We start from the raw sequence: 22,372 nt of genomic DNA, 5'->3' as shown, positions 1-22,372 counted from the left end.
ATGGCTTAGATTGGGCAAGGGCCTAGGGGCCTGGAAATGGAATTGGCCTGAGAGCCTACTAGTCGAGGGCCCCCACTTTACAGACCGCCTCCCGGAGACTGGAAGGATGTGGCCAAGTTCACACAGCGGGAGGCTGAGGGGGCGCCAAAGGGGAGGCTGGAACTCGGGCCCCCAGCTCCAGCCACGGCTCCCTCCTGGGCCAGCAGCTCTGTGCTCTGGGCTGATGGGGCGGCTCAGGTTCCCATTCCCCTGCCCCTGACCTGCCCTTGGCCAGCTTCAGAGGGGGGTCTGAGGACGAAATGTGATCCTGCCATAAAATCTATACCAAACCAATTCTTCTCACAGCCCACCCGCCCGCCTCAAAGGGGGGTACCTAATCCCCATTTATGGGGCCGAGCAGCTGGGCCTGGCCCGAGTCTTTGAACGTGAGCATGGGGTGCCCTGGGTCAGCCCAGCCTTGGCCAGGGGAACCTGAGAGTGAGGGCATCTAGGGAGGCCATGCAAGTTGAGGGGCCAGCCTGTCAAGTACGGGTGAGAATATAAAGTCAGAGGGCTAAAGATGAAGGGCCAACGTGGACACATCTTTCCAAGTGTGTGTGGGGAGCCTGGGCTCTTGTCCAACAGCCGAGAAGATACTGGGGGGTTTAAAGCAGAGAGCAATACGATCCTAATAGCAAGATGGCTTGGAGACCCCTTAGTTACAGATTCTGGAGGTTAATTCAGATGGAATGATGTCAGTTCTGACTCTGAGAGTGGTGGCCAGTGGAGAGATTGAAAGGATACCATTTAGATGTCAGGAAGTTGTAATGGGACAACTGGGCCATGGTGGGGGGTTCCTGAATGATGCCAGTTTTCTGGTTTGGGTGATGTGGTAGGTGGAGGTACTGACACAAAAGAGGAGCCTTAGAGAAGGTGCAGGAAGAAGCTGAGTTCCCTTGGGTGTGCTGAGTAGGAGGGGCCTGTGTAGACCCCAGCAAAGATGCCAGAAGGTAGATGTGAGCCTGGGGTCTGGGAACAGAGCTGGGATGTGGAGATCAGGTTAGGCATCATCAGCCAAAGGACCTTGACACTATTACTGAGGGAAGAGTGAAAAGAGAGGCGATCCCAGGAATGCCAACAGGAAGACCTGGGTAGAAGCAGAGAAACCCACAGAGGAGATGGTAGGCCACACCATCGGGTAGAAGGAAAACCAGAGAAAGGAAGGTCGTGGGAGCCAAGGAGACAGTCAGTGCTCTGAGAGTCCTGCAGGTAGAGCCTTCGTTGGATTGAGCAGTGGACTCATGTTGGTTCTGGGGGGGTGTGCTGATTTGCCAAGGAATGGGAGGCAAGGGCATGTAAACACTGAGTGTAGACAACTCTCCAAAGATGATTGGTTGTGAAGAGATCTGGGAGGTGTTTGGGCAGAAGGGTGTAGTCACTGCAGGAGAGTGTGGGCTTGAAGGAGAGATTGTTTCTGAGATTCTTAAGGATGTTCAACTGCTAATGGGAAGGCGGAAGTAGAAAAAGAGAGGCAGAAGGATGCCTTTCATTCTTTCCCAAATGTCAGACCTACATTATCTTCCAGACCTGGGACGCCTACACAGATACACACCAGAAGCAGTTTCATGTCATGTACTCAGCTTTACTGGATGTGACACTGCTATTTCCTCTCCTATCTTATCTTTTAAAATTGCTGGTCACAGCACCCCGAATTGAATTTGTGATCCTTGAATGGTTCACTGTGGTCAGTCTGAGAAATCCCGAAATAGAAGTTATGGGCAGAGAAGAGAGAATGGGGAGGGGTGATCTCTCTAGTGGCGAGGGCAAGGATCCAGAGGGGAGGCTGGGCTTCCCCTGGGGAGGGACTTAATCTGTTATTCTGGTAGGAGAAAAGGAGATGAAAGTGGGAGGAGGCACAGGTAAATATGCGGGTTTTCTGGCTGAAAGTTGATGGCTTTTGTTTTCTCCTCGAAGGTCACCTGTGGAAAGGGCAGGGGAAGGAAGAGAAAGGTTGGAGGTTCTGAGGAGAGGGGAAAGATTTGAACAGCTACTGGGAGAAGCAGAAGGACCAGGGCAACAGCTTTGAGTCCTGATGGAGGTGGGCAGCCAGGAATTTATAGTGGTACTGATTTTCTGGGAGTCTTAGTGAAGCCAATGCAAGAGAGTTCCTTCTTTGATTGGGGTCAGGTAAGTCTTGCCATGGAACAAGGGTGGAGATTTCTTAGCTGAGTGAATGAATGAGGAAATAGCTCAATGAACACATTTGTCAATTCAACAAATATGTGATGAGCACCCACTATGTGCCAGGTGAGTGCCAGTATGTCCTACTATGTTCTAGGAGGGGAATACAGAGGTGACAAGGCAGAATTCTTGCCCCATTGGAAGCAAAATGTGCACTGGACCCTTTAGACTTCATGAGACTTTCCTGAGGGTTTCCTCCTTTCCTTCCTTCCCTCTTTTTCTCTCTCTTTCTTAAGGTGGCAAGCCCAGTCCAGTGAAAAATGCGGAGAGATGGCCATCATCTTGCCATGTCCCTGTTTGTGTTCATTTCAGCCCAAGATGAAGGAGTCAGGAAGCCTGGTCCTCATTTTAAGCAGCTCAGAAATGCAAAGCCACTTCTTCCAGGTCACACAGCACATCAGCAGAGCAGCTAAGAAGGGGAAGGGCTGAATTTCCCACTCCCAGCGCTGATCTGCTCCTGCTGTCTGTGTGGCGCTGTCTCTACAAACCTTGATGTAGGTAGGATGGTGGGGTGGGAAGTGGCGGTTTGGATTTCAGTTTTCTGGAGGGAAACCTTAACAAGCTTTTCTTTTCTCGTTTCCCTGAAGTAGAGCAAACAGGGATTGCCTCAAAAGGAAGTAGGTCCAATGAGTATCAGTTGGAAGCATGGCCTTTCTTGGGGAATGTCTGCCATCAGTGGAAGGTTTTGGTGTGTGTTCAGGACCCAGAACCCCCACCCCCATACGGACACCAGAGAAGATATGGGAAGTGGTGAATCAGTATTCGTTAAAGACACACATTAAGAGGTACAGATGCTTGTGCAAACACGAATTTACAAGTTTTTATTCAGACTCACAAGTATGGACATATAGTTACATGTATAGGTATACTTGCAAATACACTCATATTCACATTTAAGTGCTTACCCATTCATTTATACACATACACACACTTCCAAGAGGACATACCCGTTTTAAACAAGCACACATACGCGCATATTTGGGGCATATTCAAATGCACATAGCTTAGGGGTATATTCTCATGTGTATACATGTGTTTGCACATGAATGCACACACACACACACACACACACACACACACACACAAAACAAAGAATCAAATCTAAAAGTTCTCAGTGAAGGTTGTGTGCTGTGAATTTACACTCCCCCAGCCCCTCTCCATCAGTCTCATTTCCATCTGGGCCTTCACCAGGGATCACATGCTCTCTCTTCCCTCCCCACCTTTGCAGGGGCTGTTTCTTCTCCTAGAATATCTCTCACTGCTGCCTCTGCCACTCCTCACCTTTCAGCCAAGTGTATCTATCCCTTCCTCTGGGACCCCTGCCTGGGCATCCACTTGGCATTTTCTATGCCTCCTTTCATAACACTCAGCCTCTTTTGTTCTAACTGCTCGCCTGTTTCCCCCAGACTGTCAGCTGTTTAGTTCATGACTGTACATAGGAAGGCCTTAACAAATATAGGTTGCCTGAATAATAACCACTGTATGGAGTGCTTAGCTATGCCAGGAACTGGAATAGGTGGGTACAGGTATTAACTTTGTATTACTGATGGCATTTTATAGGGGAGAAAAGGGAGGCATCGTAAGTGTCAAAGCTGGGATTTGAACCCAGGGCGGACTCTTTCTACTCCCAAGTGTTTCTCTGATTCCTCTTTTCCCCAGAAGTCTGCACGTGGAGACCCACCCACTAGTTCATCCTTATCCTGCACTTCTTCCCAGGGACTTCCCACCTCCTTGGCCGAGGGCCTTGAGGTCCCTGTATTCATATCTCAGGGGTGCCAGCCCCGGTGTGGCATCGGGCTGGGGCTGAGCAAAGTCTTCCGGGGGAGGAGCAGAAGGGAACCCCTGGGAACAGGTTTGCGGGGATGTGGAGGTGGGGGTGCAGCTGGGGGCGGAGTTATTTAGCCGATCCAAAGCGAACTCCCGTGGGGAGAAAGCTCTTTTAGAGCCCACGCCCGGCCGAAGCGCCTGGGGTCAGCGCTGTCCCCTGGGCTGGAAGCGGGGCGTGGGGTCCCCATGGGCAGTGCGCGCAGCTGGGCCGGGGGCGCCGGGGGATGAGCGGAACCGGCGGCGGGCCGAGATCAGGGCTCCCGGCGTGGGGCGGGCGGCTGGCCGGCCGGCCGGGTGGCGAAATGTCTTTTCCAGATTAGGGGCCCAGCCCGTGCTGTTGACACAGTCGTAAGTTTTAATGAGAAATTTTGAGTATTTGCGTGGGAGACGCCGCCTCTGTGTGCACAGATGCCGCGGGCTGGCGGCGCGGGGGGCCGGGCCTCCCGGGGGCGCCGCTGCCACAGGCCCGGCACGGATTCCTTTCAGGCAAAGGGGAAACATTTAAACTCGCTCACCTTTGAACTGCCAGGGACTCTGTTTACCTTGGCTGCCCGACTGGCAGTTTTACAGATATTAAATACCGTCCTGAGGGTGATCTGGGGCCTCCCTCCATCCCCACGCCCCGCCTGGGGCTGGCCTGGGCGCGGGGAGGTCCTGGGCACCCATCCTCACGGGGGTCACTGGGGTGGCTTCCCAGGCACACGGCTTTCCGAGGGGTTGCGAGCCCCTCTCTGCAGATGGCTTTCTGTATTTTGTGCTGGGGAGACGCCCCGGGGCTCTCCCTTCTCATCCACTCCCCAGCCCATTCATCTCTTAATTCGATTTTCTGTGTCAGGGCCAGAGCGATGTGGAGGAGACGCAGGGCTGTCTGGGGCCGGCTCACACTTTCTTGATCTCTGTGTCTAGAAAGGGGATGTCTCAAGTGTAGGCGCCTCCCAGGCAGGACCCAGGTTGCCTGGCTCTCATCTTCTCAGGGGACAGTGGAGACCCCTCTGCCTAAAGAGCCCTGCAGGACCGAGGAGGGCTCTGCTTGAGCCCCAGGCTTCAGCCCTGGCGGTCAGAGGGCTCCCTGCAGAGGAGCAAGCCATGTTGATTTTACGGAGAAGGCTGCTATGCACATTTCACTGCTGATTTATTGGTTTTTAACTAGATCCTTATGCTGGGCTAAAAAAGCCATCTTGCACTTTGCAAGGCTCTGCTGACTGCTGCCGAAAATGACACACAGGGGCTCCTCCTGCCCCCACCCACTCCACCAAAAGGGCGGTGGTGGAGGTGTGAGCCTGGAGTCCTGTTTTGAGCAGGGAGCCTCAGCCTCCAGCCACTGACCACCTGCGGTGTACGCTCGGGTGAGTGTGTTTGTGTGAAGAATTTATGGACTTGAAGGGAGGGACTGGGAGAGGCGGAGGTCCCAGATTGAGCCCTGGAACATACTGCCCGTCTCTTCTCCCCCAGGGCTCACAGAGCACTTGTCATACATTTTGATGAACTCCGGAGTCAGGTGAACCTAGGCTGACAGCTTGGTTATTGTCCCAGCTGTGTGATTTGGGAAAGTTAACTAACCTCTCTGACTCCTGATTCATCATCTTTGGAGTGTGTATAACTCTGATCTAGGATGTGGGGATCATGTGAAATATTGTATGAGTGGCATTAATCCAGCATCCAGCACACAGAGGGGACTTACTGATTAGATTCCCTCTTGAATTCTTCCTCTCAACCCTGGCTGGTCACTCCCAGTAAAGGGGAAATTCTTTAACACAGTGGGTGGGTGAGTCACACTGCTTCCCAGTACTATGTGCAGTTCTTCATGAGTCACATGGAAAATTATATACTAATGTAGACCACCAGTTTATAAATCATAAAGCACTTTTAACCTATTAGCTCATCAAATCCTCATAGACATTCTATGAAAGAAGAGATGGGATAAAAGGAAGTAGCAAAGTCATTTGACCCAGACAGATAAAGGGATTTTATCACAGAACCATAATTTGAACCCAGGGCAGACAACTTCTAGCCTAGAGTGCTTTCCTTGACAACAGCTGCCTCTCCTGTTACTCAACATTGCTTCTCTTCTTAGGGAGAATGGCTTCAGGAAAAGGAGGCTTTTATTAGGTAGAGGGATCTTAGGTACACAGATGGGATATTTACAGACTTGGGAGCAAAGGAGACCCACATGACACCCGCCTGTAGGAGAGGCCAGCCTTGGAAGAGCAACGAAAGCAGGGTGGGCACAGTGAAGACAGGTCTGATTGAGACCCCCAGAACTCAAGGAGCTGGAGGAGGACGCTGGCCGCATCTGCAGAATCCATCAGGCAGCTTGATGGGTCGCCGTTAAACAAAGATGGGATAAGGTTACATGTGTTTTCCGTGGGAGTCGGCTCCAATTTCAGCCTGATGATTTAGTCAGGTGTAAGCATGAAGTTTCCAATTTAGAGAAATAAATCTCCAGTGATTTTATTATCCCCTGTTTTACCCTGACACCCAACTTCACCCCGGCCCCCTGTCAAAGCCCTCATGATGTGTTTATATAGGGCGCACTGTAATTGATTGGCGTGCAATAGAACATGACACAGAAAATGTGGCCTTCCCCACCAGGCCCAACTCTGGGAGCTTCCATATTTCATCATCCCTCGGGCCTAATCTCAGGCCCCCACTCACAGTGGCCGCAAATTCCTGGGATTCTAAGTTGTCTGGGAATAGGAGGACAGGGCTAAGGAGTCCAGTCAGGCACCCCAAGGCGGGCTCAGAAGGAGTTTTGACTTGGAGATGTGGGATGAAGGACAAAGAAAGGGACATCTGCGCTGGATAGAGGCTCTTTTGGGATGGTCTGTCTCCTGACCTCAGAGGTCCTGCCTTTTCTGAGAGCTGCTGAAATGAATCTTCTGTGACTCTGAGGCTTGGTAATTCTACAGTTCTACACTTCTGAGATGGTCAAATTCAGATAATCTTTTATTTCAGTCTATGACTCTGTGGTCTTAGATTTATGAGTCTATGACAATAATAAGTAATACATGTAAATACTATTGTATACTATGATAATATTTTCCATAAATACGAATACAAATGTAGATGTGGATTTGAACACTGATATCAGTGCTAAAACTAATAATTCCGGTGTTATTTATCATAGGCTTTCAATATGCCCGGCATATTAGGTACATTATGCATAAGGTACCTTATGCAATTCTTTTTTTTTTTTTTTTTTTATTAGTTGGAGGCTAATTACTTCACAACATTTCAGTGGGTTTTGTCATACATTGATATGAATCAGCCATAGAGTTACACATATTCCCCATCCCGATCCCCCCTCCCACCTCCCTCTCCACCCGATTCCTCTGGGTCTTCCCAGTGCACCAGGCTCGAGCACTTGTCTCATGCATCCCACCTGGGCTGGTGACCTGTTTCACCATAGATAGTATACATGCTGTTCTTTCGAAACATCCCACCCTCACCTTCTCCCACAGAGTTCAAAAGTCTGTTCTGTACTTCTGTGTCTCTTTTTCTGTTTTGCATATAGGGTTATCGTTACCATCTTTCTAAATTCCATATATATGTGTTAGTACGCTTTAATGTTCTTTATCTTTCTGGCTTACTTCACTCTGTATAATGGGCTCCAGTTTCATCCATCTCATTAGAACTGATTCAAATGAATTCTTTTTAACGGCTGAGTAATATTCCATGGTGTATATGTACCACAGCTTCCTTATCCATTCATCTGCTGATGGGCATCTAGGTTGCTTGCAATTCTTTCATTTAGTTTCCCCAGCAACTCTGTAGGAAGACATTGTGATCTCTGTCTTACACATGATGCCATTGAAGATCAGAGAGGATAATAAGTTGTTCAAGTCTATACTGTTGGTCTCTATTTTTTAAGATTCTGGGATTTTAGTATTCTTACCTACAAAGCAGCCAAGATAAGAGGAAAAGCAAACAGACATGGAGTGAGAAGCAATTCCAACCTCGTGGGTTGCTGTCAGATATGTGCCTTATAAGTGCCCAGTGTTCGCACAGCTGTCACTGACGCTGTCTTCAGTCCTTGAAGAGGTATCAAGGTAGAGAATCCCCAAGATTTGGGATAGAGAATGAGGGCCCAACCTTCACCTAATCCAGATGATGGAGGAGTTCACTTCTGATTTCTCTAGAATCGTATCATTTCTGCATCTGAAGGAAAGAGTCATTAGCCCAGCCTCTCAACTAGGATCTAGGTTCTTCCCGTGATGGAGGTGGGGCGCCTATTTTCTATTTGTGCTTCTTTAGGATGGGAAGTTTCTACCTCTGAATGAGCTGAAACATGTTTTCCCGTAGCTTTGATTTAGGGATCCTAACTCCTGCCTGTAGCTCAGTTCAGTTCAGTCGATCAGTTGTGTCCAACTCTTTACGACTCCATGGACCACAGCATGCCAGGCCTCCCTGTCCATCACCAACTCTCAGAGTTTACTCAAACTCATGTTCATTGAGTCGGTGATACCATCCAACCATCTCATCCTCTGTCGTCCCCTTCTCCTCCTGCTTTCAATCTTTCCCAGCATCAGGGTCTTTTCAAATGAGTTGGTTCTTCACATCAGGTGGCCAAAGTATTGGAGTTTCAGCTTCAACATCTGTCCTTCCAATGAATCCCCAGGACTGATCTCCTTTAGGATGGACTGGTTGGATCTCCTTGCAGTCCAAGGGACTCTCAAGAGTCTTCTCCAACACCACAGTTCAAAAGCATCAATTCTTTGGCGCTCAGCTCTCTTTATAGTCCAACTTTCATGTCCATACATGACTACCAGGGAAACCATAGCCTTGACTAGATGGACCTTTGTTGGTAAAATAATGTCTCTGCTTTTTAATATGCTGTCTAGGTTGGTCATAACTTTCCTTCTAAAGAGTAAGGGTCTTTACTTTCATGGCTGCAATCGCCATCTGCAGTGATTTTGGAGCCCCCCAAAATAAAGTTTGCCACTGTTTCCACTGTTTCCCCATCTATTTGCCATGAAGTGATGGGACCGGATGCCATGATCTTAGTTTTCTGAATGTTGAGCTTTAAGCCAACTTTTTCATTCTCCTCTTTCACTTCCATCAAGAGGCTCTTTTAGTTCTTCTTCACTTTCTTCCATAAAGGTGGTGTCATCTGCATATCTGAGGTTATTGATATTTCTCCCGGCAATCTTGATTCCAGCTTGTGTGTGTAGGGCCACAAGTAAATCTACTTCTTCTACTCAATGACTTTGGAGATTTTGAAACATAGTAAGTGAAATCTGTCTACTGACTTATCTACTCATCCATCCATCCATCCCCCCATCATCTATTAATCATACACTTGACTATCTATCCATTTCTTCATCATTCACCTATTCACTCATTCATTTTTCACTCATCATGCATCCATCAATCAATACATTAATGCTTCCCTCTTTTTTTCTATTTCTTCATCTCTCTATTCATCTACCACTACTGTAATAGCCATACAATATTCATCTATTCATTTCTCCATTTACTTGACTCATTCATTCATTCATCCATTGAGGGACAATCACTCAAATGGCACTTCTCAGGCACTCTGGGGAGGACACAAAGATGAATATGCTCTCAGTAACCTTGCAAGAGAAACTAGGCTCTCATCTACAAAGTTTGCTCATTTCAAGGTATCAACAGTGTAGATGTTGATCAATAGTTTTAGCAGTTTATACATCAGCATTGTATAAATGCTGAGGGGTTCAGGCCCTAAGCACAACTAGGGGTCAGGTTAGAGAGGGACCAAAGTGAATGTGCTATTCAGATTTGGCTTCCTGCATATTATTTTCTTGACTTTATAAGCTGGTTTCTCAGATGGGATCCCTCCACTGGACCAACCCTGAAGTTTTGTAGTGATTCCATTCATTCATTCATTGGTTCAATAAATATTTTTTGAGCATTATTATCTATTTCTTCAGATATGGTGGTGAATAACAGATCTTTATATATCATTTAATATAGGAAGCAGATGATAAACAAGTAAACAAATAAGTGCCCAATATAATAATTTCAAATAGTAATAAGTGCCATTTTAAAAAAAAGAGCAGAAAAGGACAGAGCAGGAAGGAAGGTGCTATTTTAGATAGGAAGACTGGAAGACTTCTCTGAGAAGGTGACATTTGGGCAAAGATAGGAATTGTTGGGGATTCCTAGGGATGGAGGCCCCTGTTCTTGGCTTCCTGTTTCCACTGGAGAAAGGGAAATATATGCACCAGGACTGGAATCTTGGGAGCCTTGGGCCCTTAGTTGGAGAAAGAAAGATGCAAGGAGCAGAGCTGGGACCTCCCTGGTGGTCCAGTGGTTAAGAATCCACCTGCCAGCACAGGGGACATAGGTTTGATCTCTGGTCCAGGAAAATTCCACCAGCCTTGGGGCAACTAACCCTGTGTGCCAGCGTCTGAGCCAGTGCTCTAGTTCGCAAAGCCACAACTACTGAAGCTCACATATCTAGATCCTATGTTTCACAACGAGAAGCTGCTGCAGAGAGAAGCCTGTGCACTGCAATGAAGAGTAGCCCCTACTCACCACAACTAAAGAAAGACCCAGTGCAGCCAAAAATAAACAAATAAATAAATCTTCCAAAAAAAAAAGATGAGTCTTAGAATCCCCAAGGGGCCAGGAGAGGGAGAGGGCCAAGGCAAAATCAGTGCCTTTTCTTTGGGCCGAGAAGAGAGAATGATGTACTCAGCATAAAATGAGAGATGAATGGAGACAGTTGTAGGCTTAGAGTCCAGACACCTGGTCTCTAACCCTAGTCTCTGGTTTGCTGTGGTACCTAGGAAAATCCCTTCCGCTCTTGAGATCCTTACTGTAAATTGAGAAGTTTAAACTAGATGATGCTTGTGAATCCTTCTAGTTAGAACATGCTTGATTTGCACTGATATAAAATAGGCTGGAATTTCAGCAAGAGGGAAGCAGGTAAGATATCAAATGCAACTTCCACTAAAACAGTTTACCTACTTGTGGGAGTACAGTTTGCTTTCTAGAAACCTGGTAGCCAGACACACGGATCTGTTCTGGGCCCAGATGGGATTTAGGCCTCAGGGAATTAATTATATATGATCATTTATATCACCTGATGTGAACAGCCAATTCACTGGAAAAGACCCTGATGCTGGGAAGATTGAAGGCAGATGGAGAAGAGGACAACAGAGGATGAGATGGCTGGATGGTATCACTGATGCAATGGACATGAACTTAGGCAAACTCTGGGAGATGGTGAGGGACAGGGAGGTCTGGCGTGCTGCATTCCATGGGGTCATAAAGAGTTGGACACGATTGGGCAACCAAACAACAACATGATCATTTATATCCAAAGATGGCCCCAGGTGAACCATGCTTCCTGGTATTCACATCCTGTGCATTCCCACTCACAATTACCTGGGCTGATCCCATGACTCTTCTGACCAATAGAGTGTGCTGGAAGTGATGCTGCACCAGTTCTGGCTGGAAGATCTCCTGCTGCGTATATAACAAATTACCACAAACTTGGAGGCTTAAGACAACACTCACTTATTAGGTCATAGTTCTGTAGGTCCAGGCATGGCATAGATGGGTCCTCTGCTCATGGTCTCACCAGGGTGAAATCAAAGGTGTTGGCTGGGGCTGTGACCTCATCTGAGGATTGGGGTTAGTCCTCTTTCTGAGTTCTCTTGGCAGCACTGAAGTCTTTGTGGCTGTAGGATGGGGGTCCTCGCTGTCTTGCTGGCTCTCAGCCAAGGGCCTGTCTAAGGTCCTAGAGGTTGTTTTCACATACTAGCAGCATGGCCCTCTCTCAGCGTGGCAGTTCTGTTCTTCCAAGCCAGCAGAAGAATCTCTCTCCAGTTTGCTGTGATGGCATCTTACATAGTATTACATAATCTACACCACTGCCTTTGGCATATAATGTAACATAATCAACAGAGTCACTTTCCCATCATATTTTCAGGTCCTGCTCACACTTAAGGGGAAGGGATTATACAAAATGTGTGCACTTGTGGGTGGAAATCTTGAGAGTCATCTTAGGATTCTCCCTATCTCACTGACCCAAGATTTAGGAAGACCTGGCAACCTCCACTCAAGTCAGTTTGAGATCCCTGAGCTGTGATCTAAGAAGTATGGCTGCCCTGATAGACCACATGGAGAAGCCACCTGGGGAGGGAGAGGCCTTGAAACTACATGGAATGAGAGAGGCCTAGGTGCCCAAGTGTCCCAACTGAGCCCAGCCGTCCAGCCATCCCTGCTGAAATGCCAGATGCACAAATGAACTCTCTTAGATATTCCAGCCCAGTTATGCCCGTTGAAGTCTGCAGCCCCAGCTGACATCATGTGGGGCAGAAGAACCACCCAGCTGAGCCCAGTCAACCCACTGAGAGTAGTAAATTATTCCACCTGCCAAATGCTCCTTGTTCTAGGAGGAAATATGGTTCTTCCCATTGTATTTTTGGGGTCATGTCAAACCTGTCTCTTGTGTGGAATTTCTCCACAGCAGAGTCTCTGTTGTGGGGGGTGGTGCCATCATTGAGGGATGTGTCTGGTCACAAGCCTGCTTCCTTCCTAGTTATCTTCAGAGGCAAGGTGGCTGAGTGGGGAAACTTCTAGAAGGGAAGGCCAGGGATCTGGACAGTAGCACCAACTGTTACCCTACAGTGTGATCTTAGAACTGTAGGCATCAATTCTATGGTGTTTATACATATTAACATATGACATAATAATATTAATTCAACACAATAAGCCTGGGAATAGATACAATTATTACTCCATTTTATAGATGAGGAAATGCAGGTAGAGAGATGTTAAGTAACTTGCCCAAAGTCACACAGATAGAAAGTGGTGGAAGCTGTCTCTTCCCTGGACAGAATAATTCTGACTCTCAGATTCTGGAATTTCATGATTCTAGGATGTCTAAGATTCTACAACTCTTAAGGTCCTGGTAGTCCCAAATTCCATTAGTTTGAAGAACTCAAAATTCGCAGATTCCAATTTGAAAAAGCAAATGCCTGGCATCTGTGGGAGTGGGGGCCCAGGCCGTGAGGGGGAATGACACAGCTTGAACCTTCAGCCCCCCTCAGCCCTCTGCTCCAGCAGTTAAAGACACCACTGCCCCTTTAGGCACTGCTTTCATTTCTCTGAAACCTGAAACCTCTCTTGCAGGCTTTGGTGGTAAGAGAGCAGGAGGGAGACCTCCTTGCCCCATAACGCCTGCAGCATCCACGGAGAGGGGCCAGAATAAGCAGTGAGAATGGGACTCGGAGTTCCCTGAGAATGATAACATTCTCCACATCCCGCAGACCCCAAATAAACCCACGTCGTCCTCAGGCACTGCCGAGGCCCGAGGAGGGGAGGGAGGTGAGTGTTTGCATAGGGCCCACCACCCTGGGTGTTGTGTTTCTGTTGGAGTGGGGGCCATAGGACTGGCGGCCCTAGAATAGCTATCCGCTTCTCAACCGCGGGGAGGCCGTCCAAGGCCCGGAAGCAGGGCAGAGATAACAGCCAGGTCAGGGTTGACATGTGGAAGTGTTTAAGAGTCCAGGAGATCGGACACTGCAGAATGAGATGTCCTGGAGGGCCTGGGGGCCCAGAGGTGACTGACTCCGGCAGCCTCATTCTACAGATGGTGAAACTGAGGGGAAGAGAGTGGCTACCACACAACATTCAATGTGTAGCACAGAAAAACCTCCGGAATGGACCCTGCACTTCAGTTACCAGCCTAGTTAGTGCCCTTAACTCAAATACTGTCTCGTCTCCGGGCCTTTGTTCATGCTGTGCACTCTACCTGGAGTGCCTCCCACCTCTTCTTTGCCTGTCGAAATACTTAGCATTCAAGGCACAGCTCTGAATCTTCCTCCTCCTCCTCCTTCATCCTTCCCGTCTCTGATGTCCTTTCACCCCCTAGTCTGAGTACTGCCTCTCTCTTTTGTTACAGGTCATTTTCCCCTTTCAAATAATAATAATAGTGAACTGACAGATAGCCAGGCAATTCACATGCATCCTCTTAAAAAAAAAAATCCTCATTTTACAAATGGGCAAAATGAGGAGCAGAGAAGTTAAGCAACTTACCCAAGGCTGCACAGCTCATGGCTAGCAAAGTCTGGGTATTGATTCAAACTTGGTGTGGCAGTATAGTCCACACTCCTATATTTCATTTTCATTTTAGGACCTAGCATAGTGTCTTACACTTAGTAAGTGTGGTGTTCAGTAAATATTTGCTTACTAAATGAGGGAGGTGCTTTAATAAGAAAATAAAATTTACTTGTTATCCTGCCACATAGAGATTCTGGGAATTCACCCTTTAGATTTTTTTATAATGCAGGGATAAACTGTTTGTTTGTTTGTTTGTTGTCCGAGCCATGCAGCATGCGAGATCTTCGTTTTCTGATCCGGGATTGAGCCCGTACCCCCTACAGTGGAAGTGCAGAGTCCTAACCACTGGACAACCGGGTAAGTCCAAGGATAAACATCTTATCGTCATTTGAAGATCATAGACCAGGCATCAATGTACAATATGTTTGACATTTTGTTGTGTTTTGTATATCTAATAAGTATTTATTGGATGAATGAAAATACATAAGCAATAGTCTGTGCATATTAAAGAGATTTGAAGAGTGTTGCAAGGCTTGTGAAAAACACCTCCTCTGCCTTGTGACAGTAGTCCTAGAAATTCCTATTGTTAGACTTGCTCCTCGGGATTAAGTTACTGCTTCCAAGGGGTTCTGGAAAATTAAATATTGTATATCAGTTACCTGAGAAAGACTAAGCCAATTAGCACTTGGGAATAGATCTGTTCGAACTCTTGATAGAATGATACGACATCTTTTTCAGGTTAAGGAAGTTCTTTTTTATTTCTAATTTGCTGAAAAGCTTTTTGCTTTTCAATTATGTATGGATGTTAAATTTCATCAATTATCTTTTCTGCATTTGAGATGAGCATACCATTTTTCTCCTTCAATCTGTTTATATGGAAAATTCATTAAACATTTTTGTATGTTAGATCATCTTTGCATGATGAAGATAAATCCAGCTTGCTCATTATGGGTTATCTTTTTTATATTTCTGCATTCAACTATTTAATATTGTTTAGAATTTTTGCCCCTGTGTTAAATTGGCCTATAATTATCCTTTCTCATACTTTTCAGGTTTTGATATTGTGTTTGTGATAGCTTCTTAGGATAAGTTGGGAATATGCCCTCTTTTTCTCTATTTTGAAATAGCTGTGTAAGACTGAAATTATTTGTTCCTTCAGTAAAAACCCTGGGTCTGGATTCTCTTTTAGAGAAAGAGAATTTTTAAACTACATATTTAAAATATTTTGTGACTATAGAACAATCTAGATGTTTTGTTTTTTTGGGTCAGTTTTGGCAAATTGTAATTTGCTTTTTTCATCCACAGTTTTATATTTATGTACAAAATTTGTCATAATATCCTTTTTTAATGTTTGCAGTGTATTTAGTTATAACTCCTTTCACTGCTAACTTTTTTCCCTTTCTTGTTGAGATATAATTGACATATAACATTATATTAATTTCATGTGTACAATATAATGATTTGGTATATGTAAATATTGAGAAGTGATCACCATCAACTGATCAGCACAGAGTCACAAATTTTCTTTTTCTTCTGATGAGAACTTTTCAGATCTCTCTTAGTCACTTTCAAATATACAATACAGTATTATTATTATTATTATAGTTGCTTTACACTGCTGTGTCATTTTCTGCTGTGACAGTGAACTAGCCATATGTATACATGCATCCCCTCTTTTTCGGATTTCCTTCCCATTTAAGTCACCACAGAGCACTGAATAGAGGTGCTATACAGTAGGTTCTCATTAGTTACCTATTTTATACATAGTAGTGAATATATGTCAATCCCAATCTCCCTATTCATCCCACTCCTTTCCCCCCCTTGGTATCTATACATTTGTTCTTTATGTTTGTGTCTCTATTTCTGCTTTGCAAAGAAGATCATCTATACCATTTTTCTAATTTCCACATATATACATCAATATACAGTAATTGTTTCTCTCTTTCTGACTTACTTTACACTGTACGAGTCTCTAGGTCCATCCACATCTCTGCAAGTGACACAATTTCATTCCTTTTTGTGGCTGAATAATATTCCATTGTTTATATGTACCACATCTTCTTTATCCTCCCTCTGTTGATGGACATTTAGGTTGCTTCCATGTCCTGGCTATTGTAAACAGTGTTGCAATTAACATTGAGGTGCATGTATCTTTTTGAATTATGGTTTTCTCTGGGTATATGCACAGGAGTGGAATTGCTGAGTCATATGGTAGTTCTATTTTTAGTTTAGTTTTTTTTTTTTTAAGGAAACTCCATTCTGTTCTCCATAGTGGCTGTAGTAATTGACATTCCCACCCACAGTATAAGAGGGTTCCCTATTCTCCACACCCTCTCCAGAATTTATTGTTTGTAGATTTTTTTGATGATGGTCATTCTGACCAATATGAAGTGATGTCATTGTAGTTTTGATTTGCATTTCTCTAATCGTCCTGTTGAGTATCTTTCCATGTGCCTGTTGGCCATCAGGATGTCCTTTTTGGAGAAATATCTATTTAGGTCTTCTGCCCATTTTTTAATTGGGTTGTTTGTTTTTCAAATATGCAGTACAGTGCTATTAAATATAGACACCATGCTGTACAGTAGCAGCCTCTTATTTAATTCTCACACTGTCCATCTTGATAGATAAGGAAGTCGAAACCCTGAGAGGGAAAGTTATCTGCCTGAGGAAATTCCAGAGAAGAGACATACACTTGGGTCTGACTGGCTTCACCATGCACTCAAACCACTGGATTCTCATTCTCCTAAATGTCACTCATCTTCAAGGACACGGCTCTTGGTCATGCTGCCTTTTCATTTTTCATCTACACCTCTGACCCCACTCTGTCAGCTGTTCAGGGGCAGAACTCCTACTAGCTTCACTGAACGATTCCCCAAAGAAAGTGCCCACTGAAAGTTGGGTGAATTTAGGGACTATGAGGCCATTAAGGTGTAATAATTTAAGGACCCAGGGAAGGGCCCAGATGGTGAGCGTCCAGGGTGTTTTTGGTCTGTGTTGCTCCTAAACCATCAGGATAGTTTCCTGGAAGATGGGTGTTGAGCTTGGTATAAGAGGAGGAATCAGAGGAAGCATTGAGGTGGGAAGAGGGAACCTACAGGAGCAAGAGAAGAGGCTCATTCAGCTGGAGTTGGAGCCCCTTGATGCTGAAAATTGGAATCCATAAGCCACAGAGGGAAACGCACTGAGACTTAGTGAGAGAGGCAGTGGGGATCCGGGGTGGGTTCTTGGGTGGCAGAATGATGGAGATTCCCAGGGCAGCCCAGGAAGGAACTTCACCAGGTGTGTCTCCAAGCCTCTCCCACTTGCTTTGCCTTCAGTGACAAGCCCTGGCCACCTCACTGGAGGATAATCCTGTGGTGTAGGGTAGAGGCACCTGGAGATGATGGAGGAATGGACGTGAGCTGCAGAAAGACCAGGGAAGCCATCCGGTGGCCACTTAGTCCCTCAGGGCAGACCGACTGGGGCACCATGTGCAAGGAGCATGGTGCTGAGGCCGGGTCTCCAGTTACCCTGTCTTCTGACCAATAGTGGACCATTGGGTTTCCAAGCTCAGATGTGCAGTGTGTACATAAGGGCCCAAGCTTTGGGATCCGGCAGGCTGAGGCTATATCCCAGCCTTACCACCTTACCAGCCAGGTGCCTTGACACAAATGGCTTAGTTCCTCCAAACCTCAGTTTCCGGTTTCCTTATGTGTAAAATAGGCACAAAACCCAGTATTTCTCAGGGATGTAAAATAATTGGCCCACAGGAATACTTGGAAGATGATGGCCATCCCTGCAATGCTATTTCATCTGCACCCCATCCTTGTACATCTGTCTGTCCATTGGGATTGTAGGGCCTTTAATAGTTCCAATTAGTTCCATGTGCCTCTAGATCTTTCTGGAGCTGCAGACAGCTGTCATCTGCTTTTTGGTCAGTGGCTCCTGGATTTGGGATCAGGAGCCTGGGCCAGCTCTCAAAGTTGTTTGATTCTCTGGGTTTCTGATTCCAAGGTTCTCAGGCCCCCTGCTTTCATCCCCAGCCTCTCTGTAAATAACCTCCCTCCCTCCTCCTCCCATCTCTGTCCCCTCAGTGTGACTCTGCTTGCTCTCTTGCCTCCAAACCTTTGTTCACACCTTCACTCTGTCTGGAGCACCTTCCCCTTCACTCTCCATTCAGCTTTCTCTAACTTTTCCTTTTAGTTTGGATGTTACCTCCTAAGACTCCAATGGGCTGGGTGCTATGGCTCTTCCCCAAGACTACAGGGTGGGTACTGGGTGAATGTCTTTAAGTGGCCTGGGATAGAAGAGACATTTCCAAATGTCAGGATGATAGGCAACTGTTCATCCATTCATTCAATCATCCAACCATCCATTTATTCATGAAGCTCATGCTCTAGCCAGGCCCTTTGCTGGTGCTAGAACACTGAGGGAAATGGCACAGCAAAGTCTTTAGAGCAGCAATTTTGGTGTTTGCCTGACCAAAGTATCAGTCTTGATTCTGCCACTTCCTAACTGTAGCCTTTGCAACTGATCTACCTTCTCTGAAATTTACATTCCACATTTGTAAAAGGGATTGTTGTGAAGATGAATGGGGGTAATCCATTTATTGGTGGCTCAGTGGTAAAGAATCTGCCTGCATTGCAGGAGACATGGATTCCATCCATGGATCAAGAAGATCCCCTGGAGAAGGAAATGGCAACCCATTCCAGGACTCTTGCCTGGGAAATCCCAAGGACAGAGGAGCCTGGCAGGCTATAGTTCATAGGGTCACAATAATTGGTCACGACTTAGTGACTAAACCACCACCACCAGTCTTCTTGGGCTGCAATAACAAAATTCCACATAGCGGGTAGCTTAAACAACAGAAATGTATTTTCTCTGTTCCAGAGACTGGAGGTCTGAGATCAAAGGTGCTAGCAGTGTTGATTTCTGGTGAGGCCTCCTTCCTTGGTTTGTAGATAACTCTGTTCTTGTTGTGTCCTCACATGGCCTTTCTTTGTGCATCAGTTTTTATCAGATTAGGGATCTGCCATTATGACCTCATCTAACCTGAGTTACCTCCTTAAAAGTCCTATCTCCAAATATAGTCACACTGGGGGTTAGGGCTTTAACATAAGATTTAGTGGGGACACAGTTCAGTCCACAGTATCATGTTAAGTGTTTAGTTGAACTTGGACGGTGCTTAGTGACTGCTCCCATGGAGTCTCAGCTTAACGGCTGCAGGATGTGATGACGAAGATGAAGACTCAGTCACTGTGTCCTTCAGAGTCTCTGGATCTGGTGGCAGAAACTGGCCTGTGCATAAGAAATGATGAAAAGGGGTTAGGGATATTCAGAAAGATTACTAAGGGTAGAGTCAGGATGGTGTTCTAGGTATTTGTCCACAGCATTGTGCTGCTTACAGTTGTGATCTCAAAATTAAAGCATGTGTTTCAGTGGACTGGGAGCTCCCTGAGGGCCAGAGCCTGCTGACCCAACCCTGGGGGCCGAGCACCGGATCATGTACCTGAGAATGTGTGATGACTAACTGATAGCCGTATAGACCACAACTGGCTTTGAGGATTTATTGAGTTATTAAAATGATTTAGCTGGAGTGAAGCTCAGTAGATAATGAGCATAGCTTTTAGGTGCAGAAGTAGGATAAGCCCTGGATGGAGCTGAGGCTGCTGACCATGGCAGACCAGCCATCACCTGCTCAAGTCACATCCCTCCCTCCATCCTCCACAGGGCCAGGGTCAGTGTCTGGGGGAGACAGGACTGTCTGTCCAGCTGTGCAAGGAGCTACAGGAGCAAACAGAGTTGTCCACTGGTGACACTGCTTAATTAATTTCCCATTTCAACTTCCCTATAAGCCTTGGGAGGTAAAATAGGAGTTTTACAATCATATGTCAGAAGATGAAACCGAGACCCAGGGAGTGGGAGTGACTTGCCAAGGTCAGGAGCATGAGCAAGCCCAGGGCAGAGGTGGGACCAGGCCTCTCTTGTCCTGACTCTCACCCAGGCCTCTGTGACCTGCCTCCGTGGGTGGGGTCTGCATGGCTAAGCAGACACATGTGGTCACCTCCAGCTCCCTGGAGAGCCCCATGGCATTGGGCACACTGGATTCAGTGCCCTTTAGATTGATCCTCCACTCTTCCAAGGTCATCTTCCACTTTGTGGGTTTTCTCTGCTTCTCACATCAGCAGAGACCCAGGAAGGGGTTTGAAGGTGAGGTTTTGTGCAAGGAGAGCTGGGCTAAGTGGGGACTGCAAAGTCTCCTGCACACAGGATATAAATGAGAGATGGGTTGGGGGTTGAAGGAGGCTTAAAGGGGTTCTCTTTGCACAGAGGCCTCCTTGGGGGCACCAAGGAGGGGGAAGACCTGTCCCACCCCCTCAGGGAGGCCACATGTTGTCCTGGATCAGGCAGGCATTCTGGGGCCAAGCACATGAGCACCCACTCCTCCACCCTGTTCTGCAAGCAACTTACACCTCTGCACCTCAGTTTTCTCAGTTTGACATGGGCACACTCATAAGGATACCTAGCTCATTGTGTGGTTGAGAGGGTCAAATGAGGTAATGCACTGTGACACCCGGGAAGCATTAGATAAGACCATGATTTGCTTTCTCCTGGCCAGGAGTGAGGGAGACGTATGGTTTATATAGGGCTTTCCCTCTCCTGGGGGAGGTCCATAGCACAGGGGTCCACAGCTCAGGAGGAAGGGGGGCCAAGCCCATCTCCCCACATGCCTGAGCCGAGGAGGAGAGAGGCCAGGCTCCAAGGAGGCCCCTGCCCAGCCAATCCCCAGTGATAAATCATGAATATATTTTTAATGATTATTTAAAGCTCTTGGCTAAATGCCCATCCTGGAAGGGCCATCTTAGCCTTTGTCAGGCTGTGGTAGATCGGAGGGAAGCCTGCACATCCCTTATTGAGGGTGGCTTCTTTTATTCCTTTATTTTCATAATAGACTCACTGACACAATATTATTCTTGGCCCCAGCTCAGACCCTCTGAATATGTTCAGAGGCAACAGGCTGGCCTGGCCAGAGGACTGCAAGCTTCCCATCAAGGGGGTGGCAGGCACAAAGGCTCAGCGATTTCTTATCCAAGTTTCTGATAGAGTGAGTCTTGCACAGTTTGCAGGCCTGGGTCTGGGCTTCCTCTACTCAGGGTGAGGGGAGAAAGCTGAGGCAAAGGGGGAGAGGTAAGGGGGTGGATATCCTTCCCAGTTATCTTTTCATTCATTTAGCAGTCCCCACCATATACAGGACCAGAAGACCAGCTAGAACAATGATTTTCAAACTGAGCATCAAGGAACCCTAGGGTTCCTGAGATACTCAGAAGGAGCGATGGCTTCTCATGGCTCCTCAGCCCAAACAGCCCTGATTTTATTTTGCTTTGGGCTCCTTTGTAAGGTTTTACTTGAAGAAAGGATTCTGAGAGTTAAAAGAAAAATCTGAATATCACTGGCTTGTACCCTTATTGTATAGAAGGGGAAACTGAGCCCCAGAGAGGGGACAGGCTTGCCTAAGGTCACACAGATGTCTGTCGAGTGAGGCTCCATCTCTTGGCCCCTAGTTGTGGGAGGAGCCCGAGCCAGTATGTGAAACAATCAGGGAACGAGAGACACTGGTCTGGAAGCAAGCGTGCAGATGGCGTCATGTGTGAGCATTCTGGCCAGGCGTGGGGGGGACCCCAGATGCCTGCACCCTCAGTGTTCTTCATGGTTTCCAATGGCATCCAGTGAGAGCATCACAGGCTCCCCTGTACAACCTTGAGGGTCAGCTTCTTCCAGAAACCACCACAGGAGGATAAGTCCGGAGTCAAGAACTTTGGAAGAAACAAGAACTTTGGAAGAAAACTCGGTAGGGGGAAGTATCTATCAGACAGGGTCCCTGGAGGAAACACAGCCACCCTCTGCGTGGTTAATGGAGATGAGGATTGTTTTTTTTTTAAATTGTGCTTATATATATACATACACACACACACATATATATATATATATATAAAACATAAAATTTGCCATCTTAGCCATATTTTGATGGTAATTAAAAGTTTTTTTTTTTACTGAAGTATAGTTGATTGGAGTACAAAACGAAGCAGGTCAAAGGCAAACAGAGTTTTGCCAAGAGAATGCACTGGTCATAGCAGATACCCTTTTCTCACAACACAAGAGAAGACTCTACACATGGACATTAGCAGGTGGTCAATACCGAAATCAGGTTGATTATATTCTTTGCAGCCAAAGATGGAGAAGCTCTACACAGTCAGCAAAAACAAGACCAGGAGCTGACTGTGGCTCAGAT

The 22,372-nt window shown here is 46.5% G+C and overlaps 1 protein-coding gene across 2 annotated transcripts in view; it reads left to right on the top strand.

Moving 5' to 3' along the window:
• Positions 1-22,372, top strand: part of LOC122437006 (myosin regulatory light chain 2, smooth muscle major isoform-like) — a 48,974-nt gene that overhangs the window by 13,367 nt on the left and 13,235 nt on the right. The window contains exons 1-2 of one of the 2 annotated variants that reach the window (XM_043461407.1): positions 13,270-13,368; positions 14,376-14,460. In XM_043461407.1, coding sequence (XP_043317342.1) covers positions 13,285-13,368; positions 14,376-14,460 — 169 coding nt within the window. In that variant the 5' untranslated portion in view covers positions 13,270-13,284. Of the gene's footprint in view, positions 1-13,269; positions 13,369-14,375; positions 14,461-22,372 lie in introns of those variants that run through there. The other variant, XM_043461408.1, reaches the window with a different exon arrangement.

Source organism: Cervus canadensis, chromosome 2, assembly GCF_019320065.1.
Source record: "Cervus canadensis isolate Bull #8, Minnesota chromosome 2, ASM1932006v1, whole genome shotgun sequence".
Lineage (NCBI taxonomy): Eukaryota > Metazoa > Chordata > Mammalia > Artiodactyla > Cervidae > Cervus > Cervus canadensis.
This window is presented reverse-complemented; position numbering and strand designations above follow the sequence as displayed.